Consider the following 21,954-nt stretch of genomic DNA (forward strand, 5'->3'; position numbering starts at 1 on the left):
GCACATTATACATATGAATGGAAATAGTAGGGATATCATCTGGTAATGTTTGCTGACTACTTGACAGACTGAGGGGTACAGATGCTAATTGCAAAGGGGGGGTGGGGGTATAAAATCCATGTGATTCAGTATGCACAAAAACTAATGCTAAAACAGAAACCGGAATTTTATATACTGTCAGACAGACTGCAGAATTTGCTTTCATTTGTGTTTGTATTCATATCTTTAAATATGATCTGTTCATAGACAGAACATCTTCCTGAGGTGTTTCTAAATCTATGTTACTTGTAATTACAGTTGTGGTCTGGCTGCCCTGTAAAGCAGACTGGCTTTCCAAGGTAACTTGCAATCAATTTTCTTTGAGCCATCGTGGTTTTTAGAGAGGGTGAGTCATTTGACTTTTCAAGTCTTTGCAGCAACCTTGAAAGAGCCTTTTATCCATGACATAAACTGAACTGCAGCAAAATATATATACAGGCTATATACTTTTTCAAGCAATAACTTACTGGTAAATACAGTTTACTAGTAACCACAAGGCATGATTGAGTATATTTCACATTCAAAAGCCTAATGGGGGCATTAAGGTTCACCCTCCCTGTCAGCAGAAAAGACCTATATCACCTGCAGCTAGCTAATGCTCAGCTTGGTTAGAGGAGCTGACAAAGAAAAAGAGCCCCAAATGAGTAGTAGGTCCATACTTCTGGCACGGTAAGAGACCACAGCGACGGTGAGGTGAATCTCTCCTGGGTGCAGGTCTGGAGAGGAGCTGATAGAGTAGTAGCGAGGCTGCAGCAGGGGCAGCTGGGTAAGCAGCAGAGTGGAGGGCATCTGAATGGAAGGGAACTCCTCCAGCATCTCCACCAGTGTCGGATTGTTGTACCACTTCCACTCCTCATACTCCTGCAAACCCTGGGATGTCAAGGAGAAAGACAAGGTTGGATAGAAGTACAGATGGTTTAATTTCTATCTTGGTAAGTTGTTGAATTGACATCCTAATTAAAACAACAAAGTAAGTGCAAGAGTAACAGAAAAAAATGGAGGGTGGTTTCGTCTTTTAGATCTTTAAACATATCTGACTTGAGAGCAAGAGGCAGCCACAAACAGAGCCATTCAGCATTCACTGCCCAACTGTTTTTGCGTGTCATCGCTGACATTTGGATGTGATGAATTTAGAGCATTGCTACCAGGCTAAAAACACTTTGATATGTTCCCATCTTTTGCTTTGTTCTTAAGCTGCTAATGAGTGACACAGTGCCCATGAAGAAGCCTGGTGTGGTCTTAGTTCTGAGCCTCAAGCACTGTTTGAAGTCCCATATGTACAATTATCACAATTTCAATAGCAAAAGTACATTTGGGCCTGGGTTTTTCAACCTTGAAACACAGATGGGGACTTATATAGTTAGTTAATTAGAGATATTATTAATACATTTGTAATATCAGTTTTGTTGAATTAATTCATTCTTTCATGCTTATGACAAAACAGAACACAATAACAAAACAAGCTTGACTGTTCTTTAATTCTTTTTGTGAGAATCTTCGGGCATAAAAAGGAAAATTAGAAAAGTCTGAGAAACACTGCTTTATTCCTAAAATGAGCTTGAGATTTAGCATATACAAAAATAAAAATGATCTGCAGTGCTGATTGTACTGTACTGTTTCTTTATCTGAATTCAGAATCCTTCCATCTCTTCCTCTTGCTTTAGTGACAATGATTCGATGTATGAGCATATGAGTCACTGCTTGGCCTCAGTCAGCCTTTTCCACACATTGACAAAAATGGAGAGTGAATTGTGGGAGGCACTGCAAGGGGGAATGGCTCTGGGTTAGACTGATCAACAGCTTTAATTTGGCGCCAGCTCACTCATACTGTACATATTTCCATCAGTGCAAAGTGCATCAAATTAGCTTTCAGATACAGAAACTTATCTTCTATATTTTGATGGCAAACACGATGAATGTGTTGGTTATTATTGTGCCTTAAACACATGGTGACTTTTTATAGAACTGTGCTTTCAAAAGTGTTCTAATAAAAAGTGAAAGAATGTCTGCATACATTTGGCTCTAAAATGGAAAAAACAGAGAGCATATTTTTGGATATAGCCTACGCACATAGAGTACATTGCAAATCCCTCATGTGTCTGGTCACGAACCAAGCTAAGCGCTCAGTGCAGCAGCAGCTCAATAATTTTAAAGGTCAGTGTTAATGGTAATGCCGAAGACTAAGTGAATTTACCTTACTGAGGATCTCTAGTTTCTTTTTCTGTTTGTCATTGGTTGCCAGAGCAGCAAACTGCTGCAGCAGCACAGGACTCGGTGGAGTGGTGATGTCCAGGAAGTACTGGAAGGCCTGGTAGATGGTGCAGGGAGGGATACGAGTCTCGTTTGTCCAGTTACTGATTACACCTGCAGTAAATAAGCAAACGTTAAAGCTGCAATAACATGTGTTTTTATAACAGTGGATCAAATGACTATATGTAACATGAAAGGGAATGCTTGTGGTTATAAACCCACATATAATTATCACCATAACCTTGCAGTTACTACTCTCTAGTGTGTTGTTTTGTCTTCTTTTTGCACTTTGTTTTGTTTTTTTCCAGTCTGCACTACAACTTCTGCCCAGTGCCAAACGGCCGATAGATGAATGACTCTTCAGGATTTACTGTTTAAAAAATAGATATTGTTAAATTGAGCTAAAAGGAGACAATGTATGTGACTTGTCAGGTGGCCAGAAAAACAGGTGTATATATGAAAACGAATGTTGTCTCTTTTATTTAAGCTTTATTTAACCAGGAGTTATATTAAGTTACTTATTGAATAGTTACTGACCTAGTATGACAGGATAAAGCATTTTACAGTGGGAAAAGGGAAGTTTAATAAGCCATTGCCAGGAATGGCTTTATTTGTCAAGGTGGAGTTTAATTAAGTATACACACTGTGGTTAAGAAACACCTTACTTTAAAGTCACAGTGAAAATCACACTTAAGTCACCCAGTGTCACCACTGGGTGACTTAAGCAAACCACAGTTTGCCAATATGCAGCTTGACTGAAAAATATCTGGGCATAGATACCTTGCACAGATAAGTGTGACTTCATGTTGTCTTTTGAGGCAAGAGACATGTTTTATTCATGTTTTGATTTTGACATCCTGCCCACATCTCAAACCACAACCCTTCTCATTGCACGCCTACTGCATTCGTAAAGTAGTGTGACGTTGCTAATAGCATCACCCACCCAGGGCAGTGTTCCTCTCCTCCAGGAACTCCACTTTGACAATTTGATTGACAGGTGGAGCATCCTCCAGTTTATCTATGAGAGCCGTCACCAAGTCCTCGTGGTTGCCAGGGAAGATGCCCAGATGGTCGCCGGGCTGGTAGCTCAGTCTGTCGTGGTTGTTTGTGTGGAGCCGCACAAATATGGTGGAGCGACTGCAAAAGAGACAAGAGATTTAGGGTACAATGCTGCACCATTTTCTGTTCCCTTTAATTCACACACAAGTTTACCAAAAACAGTAAAATATATGTACCCAATTTTTATTTTCTTGTGTCAGTAAATACTTACTTGGATTTGGAAGTTTGTAAGTTTTCAGATTCTAGCATCTTTGCTCCATAAACCCTCTTTTTGTGAACGCTGTACAATGCTGTTGGCAGACAGAAACAAAACTACATCACATACATGACATTTACTTTATTTAGGGACTGGTCTAAAAGATTATCTTATATTTGCTTTAATTAAGGTTCCAGCTTTTGAAAAATACACTTATTTGATTTCTTAGAGGTGTCTCTATTACTTTGTTCACCAATGTACATCAGTGAGGGTAGGTTAAATAAAAGAAACAGCTATCTGTATGATTGAGTACAGTTCAACAGTACCATAACTACATCCTCCAAAATCATCATAAAGTTGAATCTGCACCTCTCTAAAACTGTTTCAACAAAAACATTATAACCTACATGAAAGTTGGATTTATTACAGGACTGTTGTGTATTAGTTTAAGATATAGTAGGTGCACCTAATAAACTATTATTCATTTTCAATATTTGTAGTAAATGTAATGTTATGGCATTCAGGACTTCTAGAGTAAAAAAGGTCTTGAAATCCCATTACATTGTCATTTTTCACTCCACAACAGAGAAACAAATCTCATCTCCAGGATGACTCACTGGTCTTGATCAATAATATTACCATCCCTCCGCAGGTATATTATGATCATTTTCTGCAGGAGTGCTTATTAGTACTTATTGCCCCTTTAATATCAAGACACCATTAACAGCTCATCACTTACTTCTTACAGGATTATTATTTACCTTCTGTGAGGGCCGGGGCCTCGGCTGTGTACGTCAGGCGGAACTTGCTCTTCTTCCAGCTGCGGTCATTGCTGATCAAGGAGTCGTTGGCCTTCTCAATGTTCACATCGTCTCCAACACAGAACACGTCACAGGCAGCCTTGACATGTAACAACATAGTCACAGGAGAGAACGCGGTCATTATTCAAAACGCCCTTCCACACCCACACAGGAATAACAAAGGATTTGGGAAATGATCTCTTGTACTCTAAGTAGGACTGCCTCCACCAGCTCAAGGTTACCTATGGCTAAACACCTTCAAAATGATACCTTGACAGGTGGGGTTGTTTTGGAGTGTGAGGTACTTTCCTGTTGTGGTTGCACAGAAAACGGGTGCATGTGCATGGTGTGCCTATTCAAAGCAAACGCCAAACCATTATGATCGACAAAACTGAACTAAACCGAGAGCAAAGGGTCTCTGCCCATGACACCGACCTTAAAAACCTTCTTGGCCCAGGTTCTGAATGACTCCTCCTGGCCACACAGCTCATCTCCTTCTCCCATGCGTAGGATGCGCTCCCCTCCCAGCTCTTCAAACAGCGTGTCCACAGCGTGGGCAAAGGCGCAGAAGTGTGGGTAGGCCCTGGAGCCAAGGCCAAACACTGAGAACCTAAACAGAGAAAACATACACAAGAAGAAAGAGACAGAGAGGCAGGTAGCGTTAAAAAAGCAAAAGACAAATGTAGACACCACAGCCACGGAGCCCACATTAGAGACTTAGAGATTTGAAACACCGAAAACACCGAAGCACCAAAACAGCCAACGTATTGATAAATACGTGTCCGGTCCAGTTTTAGATAGATGTAAACTTGAAATAGATCACTTCTCTGAGAGCGGACATGCTTCCCCTTGCCTTGCTTTGAAGCACTTCGGGTTCAACTTTGAGCCAAATTGTTGTGGGCTCCTGTTCTTGAACAGGTCAGCAAACCGTCCTCTACAATTAAGATTAGTCATCACAAAAACGTTTAACAAACAGTTCACTTCTATATACTGTGTCAGGATTAAAATTCAATTCACCAAATAAAAGTAAATAGAAACTTTGGAGATATTCTTTAGTTAAGCATGATGCCAGCATCTTACAAAAGTATTTTAGATCATTGATTGGTATAAAAGATAACTAAACCTCACGGTCCTTACATCTTGTACTTGTTATAATCAGTGATGAAAACTATTGTTGGCAAATATACTTATAAAATTGTTACTTTACTTCATTATGTTTCTTTTTGCACTAGTTACAAACCTTGAGAAATGTACAAAACTGTTGAAAAATGTGCTAGTTAAGTGTGCTGCAAAGTGGTTTGTCAAAAACAGTTTCCAAATTCACAGCGAGGCCGTGGCTCTGTTTTTTCAAAACAATGGCATCTAACTATTTTATGCTGTGACAAAAAATATATATGCAAGAAACATAGTAGCCTAGTTACTAGTAATCTGAGAGCCTGAATGAGTTACATGAGTTACATTAAAAGAGATACTCAAAATGCTCATTTTCTGTGTTGTTCCTCTACATACAATAAATCAATATTCATTATTCATCCAGTAAATCAATATTGAAATGAGAGTGTGTGCCTGATTGATGATTTGCAGGTAAAAAGACATTTGTATGTCTAAATTAAAGTCCAGATTAAATGAAAAATGACTTGAATTTATAACCCTTTAAGATTACATCCAAAGTCATATTGTACCCCTATTCAACAATGTAGGCCAAACAAATCTATTTCTTTGTATTTTTATATCGAAATCCAATAATTTGTTCTTCCTGTAAAATAAAATGTAGCGCATGCTTACGTAAGCGTGAACCAACCCATTTCAACCAATAATTCCATGACACCCACCCACCAATCAATCTTCAACTTTTAGCAGCAAAATTCATTAGCACAGAACAGAGTGTTTCTGGGGGTCTGGTCATCACTGATTATTGTAGAAAACTTTAAAACACAACATTATCAGTGATTTGGGTGAAACTGGATCATATATTATGGAGAAAATATGTTCAGTTGTTTTCCTTCTGATGTCCTCTGACTGCTCTGCCTCAACTCCACTAACTGCTGCTGTGGGTGCCCTTAGTGTGCAACGGCTCAGCAGCCTCCCAGTGAAATCGGCTGGACTTGAACCAAATACAGCTTCTGAGACAGACAGAAGCCAATTTGACGACAATAGTACCGAGATATGGAGTTCCCTGATGGACTGGCTAAAATTGACTGCTACTAAAGGTAATGTTAGCCTCTATTAACTAGTTTGCTTGTATAGTTAATGTTAGCTAAATAAGCCAGTGTGCCAAGAACCAAACCTGGGGGGAAAAAACACCTCAGTACTGTATTCCCTGTTGTCAAGCTGGCCTCTGTCGGCATTGGATGCACATTCAGCACTATTGCCATTCCGTAGCTGCCTGTTTTTACAGGAAACACGGAAGCTAATACGGAAGCAAATAGCAAAAGCATTCTTTAGATAAGTTTTATTTTTTTGCTCTGGTTTGATTTTGTTTACCTGACGTTGGCGAGAGGTCCAGTGCTCTCAAAGTTAATCTTGGCTTCTGGCTCGTCACTGGAGGACTTGCGAGTGTCAGAGTAGGAGGACACACTGTTGAAGCGGACCTTGTAGCTCCTGGACAGGAGGTGAAAGCAGAGGATGTATAACTCAAGGGAAGAAAAAGATGGAATCTGACACGCACAAATGCAAACACAGGCAGGCTGAGGGACTAAACTCACTTTCTATCTTCTGTGTTGGATGTTGGGTGGCGCATCTCCATTAAGGCAGCTCCAAATTTCTACAGTAACCAAAGAAGGGCTGTTAGTAACCTGTGCATCTTTGTTTGCTAATAAACTGGAGCTGTTGATACATAACATACATACCTCTCCATTCTCAGGTGGATCACCATTTCCGAATGTGCTGGTCACCACTAACACCAGCGTCTCGTGCTCCAGGTCCACCACATCATATTCATCCATTGACGTGACCTGCAGATGTCACAAAAAAAAAGAGCATAATGCAGAGGGAATCTTCGCCTCCACACACATGGTGTAGCCTTTGTTTCGCTCTCATCTCCAAGACACACACTCCACATGACAGATGACTTGAGCGTGTAAATTAAGGCTGAACACACAGCCGTTGGCAGAGGAGGAGGTTGTAATGACCACTCTGTCCTCGCCTCTAACGAGATGATAATATGCTGCTGCCACACGACGAGCATCCACGATGCACACCACTCAACGTGATGGTGTTTGGCTGCCGCAGAACGTGCTTGCATTTCACATACACACACACATACATAGAAGGACACACAACCAAAGGCGTGAAGAGAAAACAGGCTTTAGCCCCACAACAATGAAGATTTGCCCCGGGCGTTCACATCTGCCCTGCGATCCATCTACAGACACCCACTCTAAGTGACACACACATCCACACACTTGCATGCACGAATCTCTTCTTGTATGATTGATCACACTGGGAAAACAGGAAGGAAAAATAAGATATGACCTGGAGGAAAAGCACACAGTGTATGATTGAGAGCAGCATGTTTAGCATTTCTCTCTCTCTCTCTCTTTTCTAAACAGATATGCACAGCCAGGGGTGCTTCAGGATCCTGTGTTAAACTACTGAACTGCTCAACGCTTCGGTGGTTAAATCTTGCCTCCAACCCGCGGCACTTTACTGCATGAGAGAAAAAGAAAATGTGACAAAAGACACACTTTCTTTTTCAACCCTCTCGTCGTCTGTACTCAGCTGGCATCTGTTTGGCTTCGTCAGCTGGGGGGGTGGGGGGTATAGGAATTTAGTACAATTACATGTAAGCTGATGTTCAACTTTTGGATAAGATGATGCAAGGTAGGAGCAATTGTACCTTTGCGTCAAAAGCGTGCTTGAAGATTTCACAGAGAGTTTTGGCATAATCTTGCGATTTGCCCGTCTCTGTGGCAAACAGTATAGTGGCTTTCACCCTCTTGGCCATGGCCTGGCCCATGAGCTTGGCCGAAAATTTCACAGCCCTGCAGAAGCGAAGGGAGAGACAGTGAGAATGAGGTCCACAGAAAACACAGGACAAGCAATCAAATTATCCAAGGACCAAAGCTTGCAACATTTTATCCTCTGCCGATATGTTGATACGTCTGATAAAACAATTGTTATAGAGGGTAGTGGGGTTCACTTAAGCAGGCAGCAGACATTATGCCGAGGTAGCGGATGGATGACAATTGTGATTACCTAGCTTGTCATATCCTCAAGGCAATTATATTAATAGCATACGCGTGCACGAGTGCATGCATAAACAAACAAAACACTGACAAAGCTTTGATTACTCCCTGAGGGGTTGATTGGATGAATTTCACCGCTGAGTACACCAGCATTCTTCCCGTGTGTCTAACTTTTCAGGAAAGTGATTACTTGTTTGGTTTTAGATTATCATACACATACACATGTCCTACAGTATATTATCTTTGACATCTAAGGTTGCAATATAACCTTGCAAGTATAACTGCAGATAGAAAACAAATTACTTAATTAATCTCTAATTTAACCAAACCAACCAGGGTTTTCTTCTAATATTTCTCTGTGACTGCACACTCACTTGGCAAGCTTCTTGAATCCGATGGCTCTTTTCTTTGTGGGCGTCCCATTGACTCCTTTCCACACATGGGTATTCCAGGGATCAGGCTTTTGCATATGGGAAAAAAAAAATTTGAGTTCAGAGGTTGTCTTTGTTTTAGGTTCCAAGATACTGAGATATTGTCCGTGATATTCGGCAATATTCAGTAATAGCTTATTATAGCTCAACTAGTTTATAAACATGAGTGCATGTCTTTGATTGTGGTGGTACCCTCTGCTAAAAACATCAACATCCCATGAATTATGTTTTCACCTGGTACTCAAAGGATGGGGTGAGGCGGTAGTTGAGCATTTCTTGGTGGAAAACCGGTGTGATACTTCCTGACATGGGAGGCACAATCCACACCCAGTCTCCAGGACAGCCACCTCGCACCCGGTACTCATTCTCCATATGCTTCATGAAGGACTCTGTGGCTGAGTGATGGTCTACTATGGTAACTTTGCATGACTAAAATTAGGGGACACAAAGAATGAACTCATTAATGCATTTTCTCTGATGCTGCAGTGAAAACAATGGTACAATTAAGTTTCATTGATGAAAGTTGGGGTCATTTCACAAATAAATTATCACATTTTCAATTACATTTAAATGGATACTCCATTGGAAATATTTTTTACTACTGCTTAAATTGGTTGTGACTCATGAGTGACAAAGAGTAAACAGCAAACTGCACAAGAGACAAACATATTTTCCCATATTTTGGTAGGAATGTGAGTGTTTGGAACATACTGATTATACAAATAGATGGACAGAGGAGTAATACATTATGCTGCAGAAGTGAACAGGAAGAGGGTGAAACATATAAAGCTGTATCTACCTGGAAGCTGTAGAGAACAGCAATGTTAATCTCCACCAGTGCCTGGTCTTTCCAAAGGGAGGAAGTCTTCCTGGTGTCTAAGGCCATCCTGTTAGCAACCTCCTACATAATAAGACATTTAAAAAAAAAAAAAAGATGATGTACCACATGTAAAACAACTAAATTACACCCGAGGAAAGTAATGGCACAATTCATCTCATGTCTTTTTGTTATGAAACACATAAAAACTAAATCACAGTAGTACATCTAGTCGCTAGTTGTATATGTTGTGCCTCAGTGGCTAAACTTCAGGGAACTGGTTGTCTTCATATTCACCAAGTAATTCATGCAAAACAAATCGTTGCACAAGCAAATATCTCTCCTTATCAGCAATGACAAGCACAATGTCTGTACTTTACTTGTAAGGCAAATCTACCAAAGCTGACACCCATGGACCCTGAAGTGCTCTTCTTCACAATTGGACCACTCAGGTTTTAACTGAGATTTTAGGATGGGAAACCCTTACTTTTATTTGCCTGAAGATATATTCAAAGATAGTAGAGAGTCTGATTTCCCTAATTATATGCCATATCAAAAATAATATTCATATCCTCTTAAAGAATTTGGAAATTCAGGTATTTGCTGCCACAGAACAGCTTACGGTTCCATTTGCCTCAAATACATATAAAGACATGGTATATGATTACATGAATAAAATAACAGATATATAGATTATATAGAATATATTATATATATGAGCAGCTTCTTATATATATATTAGAATATTTTTTGCCCTAATATTAAAATGAACACTATAAGTTATGTTAAAGGGCTTTATTTCTTGTCAGCTTTCGCCTAAGTGTACATAATTAGAAGAAGAATGGCATTCTGATCGGGTCATTTGGTGACACAATACACATGCTCCTCTCTGCACAAGGCTTCAGTCAATCTGTGCCTCTGATTTTTTTCCAGTGGAGCATGACTCTGTGTATTTTGGCACAACGCACTACCTCCAGAATGTTGTAGCGTGAGGTGTCACAGAAGTCCCTCACGCCAATCTCAGTGCCCATGTACCAGCCACTGAAGGGGCAACCAGTGAACTCCAGGCCGCCAATCTCCAGCAGCATGTTGGAGACTGCCGGGAGGCCGTACCACTTCAGGTCCAGTTCCTTGAACCACTCGTACCTGGGCAGTGCAAAAAGGGGAATGACTGGTGGGAAGTGCAGCTGTTTTGGCTAACTGAATTCACTATGATCCCTTCTGAGGTCAGGTAAACATCCAACATCAGAATCAGAATAAGAATCAGATTTATTGCCAGGTAGGTTTGTACACATACGAGGAATTTGTCTTGGTGCAATGGTGCTTAAAATGTACAATCACACAAAAATATACAAATCACACAAAAATAACACAAGAATAAAGTACTTTTAAAAATATGAATAAATAAAGATAAGAAAAATAAGAAAAGATAAGAAGACTGTACAGAAGACGGGAGTGCATTAATGTAATGCATATATATAGGGTGGGTATAAGAGTCAGTGTCAAAGGGGGTTCCGGGCCTTGTTAACAACATTTGCAATAGGCACACATTATTATAATAATTTGTGACTGTCTTTTTCAGCACAGATATTAATCCCTGAGACACATAATTAAAAAGGAGTGCAGCCAAAATCAACATTAACACAAAGAAACCACTTATGACAGATTTTCAGTGCTGGACAGAGCAGGCAGGACCTCAAATTACCTCCCACCACTCACTCCTTGCACCCTCTAGGGGGACTGATAACATCACTTTCAGTGTATTATTTGCAGAGCTGGGTCTAATCTTGTGTAATGATGAGACACTGTTGGTGGTCGCAGGCCTGTGCCAAGCTGCTGCCAGGGCTGAGGGCCAGTTGATGCAGGGTATGGAGCAAGAGATGCCAATTTTGGGGGGAGTCTGGCAGGGAGACCAGTGTGTCAAGGGATTCTGAAACGCTCTCTGTGGTGTGAAGTGATGGAGCAATAGCTCTGTCTGCATCTGTGCCTGTATATGTGAAAACTAGTGTAGTGGTAATACCCAATTCTTAACTGTGATTATGGGTTTTAGATACAGCCGCTTCATGCTTAACATCTCAAGGGCATTATGGCTTTTGTACAGTAGCTACCCATGTAAATAAAAAGTTTTCTTGAAAGTAAAGTAAACAAATCAGAATAAAAAACAGGAGGAAGCTTGAAATCGCGCTAACAAGCCCCATGGTTACCACAAAAGCAGGCATAGCAACAGATAAAGTATGGCTAGCTGTGCTTTCTGGGAATATTCAGCACAGTTAGAATGCAACGATAACCCAATCAGATTTCTTGGCATGAAAGTGCCCCATTGTTTAAGAAGTGTTGTTAAGAGATGTGTGAGTGGGTGGATGTCTTTTTGTGCAGCCTCCACCAGTTCTTGCTTTGCTAGATTCTTTATGTATGCATGCTTAAGAGGGAAGGCGTAACTCACTTTGGGTGTGTGATCGGCACCTCCAGGATGAGGTCTTCAGGTATTTCAAACAGCTCGGGGTCATTTCCGTTGGCTTGCAGCAGGAGGGGCAGGACATCAAAACGGCCCTTGGGAGCTTTCCATCCAAGCTGCATGCAGATCTAGAGACCAAACGCAACAAGTGCAAAATGGGCATTTCTTACAGTGAACGTTTGCAAGTTTGCCTCATTGACTTAAAAATACATTTCCTCTTGTTTACCTCAGTAAATTCAACATTAGCAGGGTCTCCCAAGATCTGTCCATCAGGCTGTTTGTAGCCTGCATAACGAATCAGCTGACTGTTCCACACTCGAAAGTCATGTTTGCCATCAGTCCTCTGGGGAAATATGGTGATGGCCGATCTGAAACAAACAAACAGAAAAATGTCAATAATGTGTATAGATATTCACAGCATTTGCATATGTGAGGTTGTTACTAGCTTTAATAATAATATCATATCTAAAAAAAAACACAATATAATCCGATTCTGAGCTGTGCCACAGCAGTATCTTCAGTGGCATGTTGATCTCTGCACATACTGTTTAACGAAATAAGAGTCTGTGCGACAAAGCATTAATAATAAATCGTTATTATGAATATTTAAATAAATGAATTGACAAGATTGTAAACATATGGTTGGTATTGTGCATGTAATCTGTGTCCAAAGGCATTTTTAATCATGTTATGTCAAAGGACCCATAGCAGGGTCAAAGCTTAGCTACTTTTGGTCTGTTCTACATCCCAGTGGTGTTTTAATGCCATGACCGGGTAAAAGTGTTAATACTGCTAAGCCGGTTCTAAGTCGCTGAGGAGGGAGAGCAGCTGGTGTAAATCTGGGCCAGTTGTGCTAGCAGTCTACATCTGCAGGAAACAGTTTCTCAGCTTGGCTTCGGAAACTGGTGTAAATCGTGAAACCAATAGCCTGTACGATCACACTACGATTTTCATTTGTCATCTTGTGGGAAACATATAATGTGCAACAGAGCAAAAAATTTATGTTATTAGGCTACTGAACAATATTATCATTATAACTAAATCACGAGTTCTAAATTGGCCACATGCTTTAAAAAGTAACATTCACATTCCTCTGCAGATATAGTTTGATTTTGATACCACTTTTTAATATAGTACACTTTACAAAGAAGTTATAAGTTGTAACTAATAGCTTTATTAATTGTTATTAAATCATTTAATAATGCTTTATTGATCAGTTATAAGCCACTATAAGTCTTGGTTTCCAGGTTGTGAAAACTCCCTCTGATCTTTGATTGACCATATATTTTAGTCAATCGAGATCAAAATCTATTTATGACATACTAACATTTATTACTGAAGGCTTAATGGCTTGTTCAAAAATGAGAACCCAATGTGAACTTATTAATTAATCCAAAGCATTTATAACAACATTATTACTAAATAGAAAGCATATACACCAGCCAATGGGATTTATCACAACCTGGAAACCCAGCAATTCTTATCACTGCTGACTCACTATATCACTTTAAAGGATTAGCAAATGATTGATGAGCCAATTTAAAAGGGAAATCTAATAACAATTTCACAATTTTTTCCATAATCATTTCTCAGTTGAAACAATTTCTTTCCTGCACTGTAGGCATAATCTTTTCCATGAAATCTACCACTTTTACAGTCTTGTGTTTTGCATCATTTTAGGACCATCTCTTAGAATATGTTTTTGTAATGTTGACAGGTGACTTTGAATAAGCAAAATAATTCCAAAACTATTGCAAAATGTTGCAATAGCACTATATGTTTGTGTGTGTGTGTGTGTGTGTGTGTGTGTGTGTGTGTGTGTGTGTGTGTGTCTGTGTTTATTCATGTTAAAGTCAGCCAGGCTGAGAGAGGCGCAGCCAGGATGTTGTGCTGGCTCTCGTCAACATGTGTATCCGAGCTGTCCTTCCGAAGGCCAGGCTAAGCGTAGTAATGAGTCAGAAGCTATCCATCATCCAAGAAGTAAATATGAAGTGTCACATGTGATTAGGACTTGGCAGAAAGTGAGCAAGTGCTGTGCAGGTCTGACAAGTGACTGCTTGTTAGCAAGGTCCACCGCTTCAGCGATGGGGCAATGATTGGGGCTGAGACACTGACAGATAGACAGGCAGCAGATAGTGTCAGAGGCAGCGTTAAGAGACAGAGCACACACTGACAGATGGGAGAGTGGGTCCGCGGTTGGTGGTCAAGTCAGGGTAGTCAGGGATGGAGACTACATGTGCGATGAGATACGTGAGTGCAGTTGGAGGAACTGAACAAAAGGAAACCAGACTTAGCTAAACAGTTGAGCATTGTGTGTGTTTGGGGTGTATGTGTTTTAGAAATTGTCCAAAAATGACATTCCCTTATTCCTTTTAAAAACAACATAAACATGCTTTTTACATCTACATAATTACACATTACAAAATAAATAGTTAAGTTACAGTAGAAAGCAAACATTCAATGGTACTGTGCACTCACCACCACGTGGGTGTTTTTGTTGAATTATTTGCTCACTTCAGCTTGACCTATATTTAATTTTCAGTCAGTAAAAGGGACAATGTGTGACACCTATCCATCAAGCAGTGCATTCAGCCCAGGCCCACCCGAGAACCCGCGAGGCAGACATCTGTGGTGGTGCTGATCTTTTTTTTCCCCAGTCAATATTAATTATTATATAATTATATAATCAAATTTTGAATATTTGTTGACATCCCCAGTGTGCACATGAATCTTTACCTCAGGTTGCCTTTGTTGGTGGCATACTTGATGTGGTTACAGATGTAGTTGTACATTCCATGAGCTGTTGTGCAGTCTCTAGCATCAAAAACCTGGAAAGCAAACATGAAAATGAAAACCCAGAAGCAGGTTTATGCATAATGAAGTATTTTTAAAACAAGTAACTGAACCAAATGTGCTTTACGTCTCTGAGTATGTTGGATATTATACAAAACTGCAAATGTAATATAGAATCTATTTTGAAAACATTTACACATGCCACACGCTATGGCGGATTTTAGTTTAGATACTGTACATTACCTGTAGTTTGGACCACTGGATCCTCCCTACACATCGGGCAGCATTCCTCCAGGCGTGCTTGGCGCCATAAATCAATTCAGTGTCTTTCAGCTGGTAAGTTCCTGAAGCTTCAATCTCCTTGGTCACCTCCTCCAGTCTGTCCACATGGGCCTTAGAGCCATACCTGGGCAGGACAGGTCCACAGGCACAACAGAATAAGAGAACATGTACACACAGTATAGCACAACATAAGAGGTACCTGTTGTAAAATTGTGCCATTTTGTAAGGATCTCTGTAATCCCATAAACAAATGTGGGTCTGTCACATTCATATCATCTTCAAAATATCTAACACATTAAGGGTAGCTGCCATTGAAAGTAATTATTTTATTTATTATGGACTTTTTTTTTACTTATTACTTTTTTAAAAATTATTTTAAACTACAGCATTTTTACTTATACTCAATTACTTTTCATCTCAAGTATTATAGTTTGCTACATTTAAGTCACATGAAAAAGTCATGATAAACTGTGAGAATGGAGAAAAAGAAAGGAGCCACAGGCACGTGTCCAGAGTGGTGACACCCAGTCTAAACTGGGACTCAAATAAAGGTTGCATCTACTTTATTTAATCACTAGTCTTTCGGCATTTTTTGACAATCTCTATCACAATCTCTTTGAAATTGAGGAGCACAGCAGGACAGAGAGGCTGAGTGGACTGGGTATATTAGGCTTTGAGAATTAATGAGCACAGACGTTGAACCTAGAGCAGATAGGCGGATTTGGAGGTGCATAACGCTCACTAAATGCTATTCTACATTACGCACCCTACATATGTAGCTAAATAAGAACTGCATAGCCATTAATATACCAATGATATTACTTCTGCTACCTTTTAATGGAGGTGTAGTACTGGTCTATGAAGTCAGTGGCCAATGGAAGAAGCTCCTCTTTGCCTCTGACCTCGTCTGGTTTGCGGACGTGCTGATTGGGCATCACCACAGAGCCGATGCACACATTTTCGCTGCAGATTGGCATCTGAAAAGACAAATTACATGACAGATGAGGGAGGCTTTATAGGGATGAATTTTGCTTGTTGTTTTTTCTTCAGTGCCAAAATGATATGTATATAATCATATGGTATAATTATCTGGTAATGTCTCTGCAAATATCCACAAAATGTACTTTGAAGCAAAAAATAACACTAACAGAAGATACCATGTTGGCTCCTCGGCACACAAAATATAGGTGTTAATTAATTTTATTGGACAAAGAATTCTTCAAAAGAAGTGGCCTTCAGGATTCCTGTTCACTGTTCAATGCTTTTTGCATCAATCTCTGTGTTGTGACTGAATGCAAAATGAGAGAAGCATGGCATCCACTTAATTTACAAAAGGCAGGGCTATCACAGCACCTTCTTTCACTATTCATTTAGATTAACTAGTTAAGTCTAGGTTCTGCTTGATTTGAAACAGACATAGGACATGCTTAAATCATAGTTTTTGAAATGGAATAATTAAAAATTTCCAATAGAATTTTCCTACATTTTCTTATTCCTATTTTAACTTCAACTGTTGAACCATAATAAGAGTGACTTTTTTGTCCTTTGGAAGAAGAAGCTCAGGGAGCCAACCTTGTGTAAAAATATATATTTACCTTATACTTTCTTGCAAAATAACCATATAAAACATCAAATCAAGGGCTACCAAAAATTACTTTGATTTCACGGCCTTTCCTAGGATAAAAGACAGAAAGGTGTCAATATGAATAAAAGAATAAAAGAGGAGAAACCTGTATTTCAGTATGTGAAAGGTTCCAAAGGTTTTACTTGGTTTGAATAAAATAATTATATATAGTCATTTCTTCTAATAAGTTAATTTACATTGTAAGTTCAAGACTTACAAGGGATCAAGTGTTTTACAGTTTTCATTATATTGCTCACACACGGCTGGCACGCATGTTAATGAATGAGTAAGTCCATGAGTCATGGATTGGTATCCTTCCATTAAGCAGAGACAGGAAGATAGAAAGAGTGAGGAAACACAGAAAATAAGAAAACAGACAGATGCAGAGAGAAAAGTGCTCATAGCTGAGAGCAACCTTGTGTGGTCAGTTCAATATGATTAGAGTTGAAGTCAGCTGTCACTTTGGTTTGCCTAAATGCCTTCACCAGCTTAGAGAGAGATTGAATGAGTGAGCAAGAGCGGATGACAGAAACAGTAGCGCAGGCATACATTGGAAGAGGAAATTTGACAATGACCCCAGCGCTGCTAAAATTGGCTTGTTACACCAAATGAACCACACACTTGCACTGTCCAAACACTCAGACGTGGACCGGCAGTCTGTCCAAAACAAACTTCCCCCCATGTCCCTTCCAACAAGTCCAACCCTCACTCGACAGAAACAGAAAAAATCTGTTGAACAAGACAGCAAACACACCATCACTGCCAGTCAAAACAAAAGAAAATGGGAAAGGAAATTGAGTGAGAATCTGAGAAAGTGCAAACAAAGATAAAAATAAAGGGATAATTGCAAATAAAAAGATAGAAGAAAAGATCATTGAGAACAAGAGGGAACAACAAAGCTGAGGCAGAACAACATGAACAGTAAGAGGTGACAGAGTAAAAGGGGGAAATGGATGAGTAGAGCAGGGAGTGTTAAAAATAAAACAAAGGAATCACTTGTGCTCCAGCACGTCCGCTCATCATACCGCTCTGGGCATTCATGCCAGCCAGCTGTCCTTTTCGAAAAAGACGGATCATTCTCGAATACAGCAGCGTCTGTGATATATAATAAATCTGAAGATGCTACTACAGGCCATTCATTGGGATGCACTGCCTGTCCGATAAGTCACCGAAGTAATTAGGCTGCTGTTTGCTGTTTACGAATGGCTGCAGTGTTTTGGGGGGGTGAATGCTTAAACAGCGGGGTTCACCTTTGTGCGTGCTAGACTGGCTTACTAACTAGAGGAAGAAACTTTGGCTGCATGATAAAATGGAAGAAATGCGTGGACAGAGCAGTTGATAGATGAACGGGGATGAGAAATCAATTTTCTTACCAAAGTATTTGCATGTAGCTGATGCTTTCTGGTGTTCTACCTTCACACAAAGTTTAGGAAATGACCTTATTTACCATGTAGAGACTGTCCTCCCAAGAAAAAGTTGGAAAATAACACAGCATTTTGCGCCCAAAACATTATCTTTACGTTAAAGTTACGTAAAGCTCTCTTGTGGCCGCACTAATTTGACAGTTGTCTGTCAAGAGCAAAGGATTCGGGGTGGGTGGATGGTATGCAAACATTGGATTGCTGTTAATTTCCTGTTTCCAACCACTAATCAACTTTGAGTTCTTGAAAACGATCATTCCTGAACATTCATCAAGTGTTAGCATTGTAACCATGACAACAAAGGTCCACTAAACTTAACCAAGTTGTGATTTTAGCCCAAACTACAGTGTCTTTCTAGTCTTAACCTAGTATGTGTTTTAACCTAAATCATGATCTTGCTGTAACCATAACCAAATTTGTTTTATTATTTTTTAAACAGTGATGTTGCCTTGTCCATATTGGCATTGGTTTCGTTCTGGAGGGCATGGACACACAATTTACAGTACTTAATTTTACAGACTTGGTCTGAGGTTAACATTTGTGGGATCGCATTTGGTAAAGACTTCCCCTCAGAACAAATTGTAATAACTTTAGTAATCCTCTTTTACATCAAGCACAATCATCAGCTCAACTTTTTATGAAGCCTAATACTTTGGTTTATAACGAAATACCTGCAAAACTAATGACATTTCCATAAACCTCAACTGTACTCTCTGTTTAGTGCTAATTAGCAAATGTTAGCATGCTAACACAATAAAATAAGATAAAGAACATTGAAAACTTACTTAACATTGCATGTTGCTCAGAATGATCAAATTCACATGCAGATAATTAGTATGTAGCTCAAAGCATCGCTTTGCCTTAGCACAGCCTTACACCGCTGCTAGCTGGTCTAGTCTATGTCCTGTTTGATTTTACCACACAAAATGTGGGACAGAATGCCATTCTCCTGTAGTGGGTGTGGAAGTAGCTGCTGAAGATGGAGGGGTTAATGGAGGGGTCTGTTTTGTTAAAATAGTCGTGCTGCAGATGTATGAATGTAGCATTAATATTAGGCAATTAGGATATAAATATCCACCAAATGTCACATTTGCTGTTTTCTGAAAATGCTGACTGCTTATATGAGCATGTGAGTCACTGCAGGACCATGTGAGCTGTCCCAATACGGTACATCAGTGATCTGTTGCTTTCTTTCAGAAGGATTTGAGGTTTCATAAGCTTTACCCAGATTTCACAAACTCCCTGCTTTCTGGCTAAAAAGCTTTTTGCCAACATTTTAAAGAAAAGCTCTCTAATGTACGAATAGTCAATAAGAATCAGAGAAAAGGCATACCACACTGTGCTATTATCCTTCAATCTACTTGACTTGCAAATGATGTGTTAGTAAATCTGTAGGCTAAATGTTTTTTCCAGTAAAACAATATGCATTTCATTGGAGCCCTTAAGACATCATTAAAGCCACAGACATAATATCAGTCACCTTGGTTAGTAGACCTACAGTATGAAAGCATTGCATGTCTGTGATTTTATATAAAGGCGGACTCACAGGGCGTCTTCCTGTCATCCCTTTGTCTCATTAGTATGTGAACTCATCTTTTATGGAAATCTGGTATCGTGTTTGCCCTTTTTGTGATGTGTCACTGAGTTAAGAGTCAAACTCTTTGTACACTTGTTTTATTTGACTAAATAAATCATCTCTGATTCAAATGCAGGATTATCAAATTCAATAATCTTGGCTTTTAAACCCTTACAGTGCAACCAATTCCTTACTTTTACTTGGTGACCAGAACTAAAGGAAACCCTGAATATTGTTATGTGATTCAATACGTCAGTCCGACCTAGTGAAACTCAAATAGTGTTTGTCATACATGCTAGTTCAACTCTATGGTCCCATCAACTAGAGCTTAAGTCGTTTTTCAAGTATAAATGCCAAATCTTTCTATTGTTTTAGCTTCTCAATTGCAATGATTTGCTGCTTTCTTTATCTCATGTGATAGTAAATATCTTTGTGTTCTTTGGGTTTTGTACTGTTGGCCAAACAAAACAAGCAATGTGAAGATGTGACGCTTGGTTTTAGGAACTTAGTTGTTTTCTTTTATATTTATATATATATATATATATATTTATATATATATATATTTTATACTTTAGACTGAGCGAGAAAATAATAATGTTAGTTGCAGCCCTAGAGTCAACAGGCAGACAGCTAAAGTAGCCTCAACAAAATTTTCAATAAAGTTATATTTATTGGAGGCCTGTTGTATTGCATTACAAATGCATCATACAGGTGTTTGTTTTTCTGGCCACTTGGTGAAGTAGTTTCTTTTAGTTCTTCTTCAATTTAGTGAAAGGTGTCAAGGCATGAAAAAACAATAGCACCTCACAGCCTCAATTTGGATTCACCACTGACATAGAAATCCTGGATATTATAGGATGACTTGAATAATTACATCAAGATTTTTCTCATCCTTGCCAGGATGGTTGCCTCAGCGACTACTCTAAATGCTGCAGTAGACTGCTTTATCCAACCACTGATTATACTGATTTCCATATTCCTTACCTTGCTGGAGCTGTGGTGGAGTGTGTCGCTATAGATGGTGCCAGTCTCCCAGTTCTTGATCTTAAGGAAGCGGGGGCATTTGGAGGGGCTGCCGTTCTGCAGTGACTTGGTGGGTGAGGACCTGTCCTGGGCAGGAGGCTGGAAAGAGCACATAGACATTTATACATGAGTCATGACTTTGTGCCTTTGTACTGTGTCTGACTAATAGGTTCTGACCTCTGTGACACCTTTGGTGCAAAGTGGTTAAGTTGTTTATGACTGGGAGTCACACTGAGTAAAGCTGAAAAGAAGTGCAGTCGTCCCGCTGTTGGGGAGTGGATTCAAGTGTCAAAATTGGACATAGATTGGTAAGTTTAAGACGGGAATAAAATGAATTATATCTGGAAGCATTGTTAACAGGACTTTTACAACCATTGTAAGGCAAAGAGCTTTGTCTGGGAAAATCAGTTTGTCATTGTGCTTAAAATCTCTCACACAGTCTTATGCACGATGAACCACCTAAATTCACTCCTTCTTCCATTTCTGTTTTATTTCACACTCTGGGATAAAGGCAATCAGCATTTAACAGCAGGTTGATGGCAAGCTAACTCGTGGCTCACTGGGTTTTCCAATACTGTAGCTATTGACTGATGAATGCCTGCAATTTAACCCCAAAGCCAACTGTAAGCGTTCCTAGAGAAAGGCACAAAGTGATTGCCTAAGATCAGAGTAATCAATCCCACACCTTGGAAGCTCTTTCATCATCTCCCACAGCATTGTTAATCGTACAGTGAAGCAGTTTCTGAACAACAGTGACACGATCATCATACTCGCCGGGGAGATGAATACCAACAGTGTCACGCCAGTTGAGTCTCATTGTCATTTTGTGTCCTCTCAAACAGCAGAGAGGAATGAGGAGGGTTGAATTGAATTTGATTTTGCACACACTGAGAGTAAAGAGCTTATTTCCTGTGTGTTCATGCTCCAACAGCAGTAACCCCCACCGTGCAGCTCAGATATGACACATTGTTATCACTGAGGTTGTGGACAGGAAGAAAGAT

The 21,954-nt window shown here is 39.7% G+C and overlaps 1 protein-coding gene across 1 annotated transcript in view; it reads right to left on the reverse strand.

Moving 5' to 3' along the window:
• The window catches only part of nos1 (nitric oxide synthase 1 (neuronal)), a 41,083-nt gene that overhangs the window by 8,905 nt on the left and 10,224 nt on the right, over window positions 1-21,954 (reverse strand). The window contains exons 4-23 of the mRNA XM_051423807.1: window positions 20,915-21,052; window positions 16,141-16,286; window positions 15,271-15,433; window positions 14,971-15,062; window positions 12,461-12,602; window positions 12,223-12,362; window positions 10,751-10,925; window positions 9,762-9,863; window positions 9,197-9,391; window positions 8,906-8,991; window positions 8,183-8,327; window positions 7,194-7,298; window positions 7,050-7,108; window positions 6,829-6,945; window positions 4,780-4,954; window positions 4,306-4,444; window positions 3,560-3,638; window positions 3,233-3,426; window positions 2,234-2,403; window positions 699-909 (exon numbers count right to left, since the gene is read on the reverse strand). Coding sequence (XP_051279767.1) covers window positions 699-909; window positions 2,234-2,403; window positions 3,233-3,426; window positions 3,560-3,638; window positions 4,306-4,444; window positions 4,780-4,954; window positions 6,829-6,945; window positions 7,050-7,108; window positions 7,194-7,298; window positions 8,183-8,327; window positions 8,906-8,991; window positions 9,197-9,391; window positions 9,762-9,863; window positions 10,751-10,925; window positions 12,223-12,362; window positions 12,461-12,602; window positions 14,971-15,062; window positions 15,271-15,433; window positions 16,141-16,286; window positions 20,915-21,052 — 2,773 coding nt within the window. The remainder of the gene's footprint in view (window positions 1-698; window positions 910-2,233; window positions 2,404-3,232; window positions 3,427-3,559; window positions 3,639-4,305; window positions 4,445-4,779; window positions 4,955-6,828; window positions 6,946-7,049; window positions 7,109-7,193; window positions 7,299-8,182; window positions 8,328-8,905; window positions 8,992-9,196; window positions 9,392-9,761; window positions 9,864-10,750; window positions 10,926-12,222; window positions 12,363-12,460; window positions 12,603-14,970; window positions 15,063-15,270; window positions 15,434-16,140; window positions 16,287-20,914; window positions 21,053-21,954) is intronic.

The sequence above is a fragment of the Dicentrarchus labrax genome, unplaced genomic scaffold, assembly GCF_905237075.1.
Source record: "Dicentrarchus labrax unplaced genomic scaffold, dlabrax2021, whole genome shotgun sequence".
NCBI classification, from domain to species: Eukaryota; Metazoa; Chordata; class Actinopteri; family Moronidae; genus Dicentrarchus; species Dicentrarchus labrax.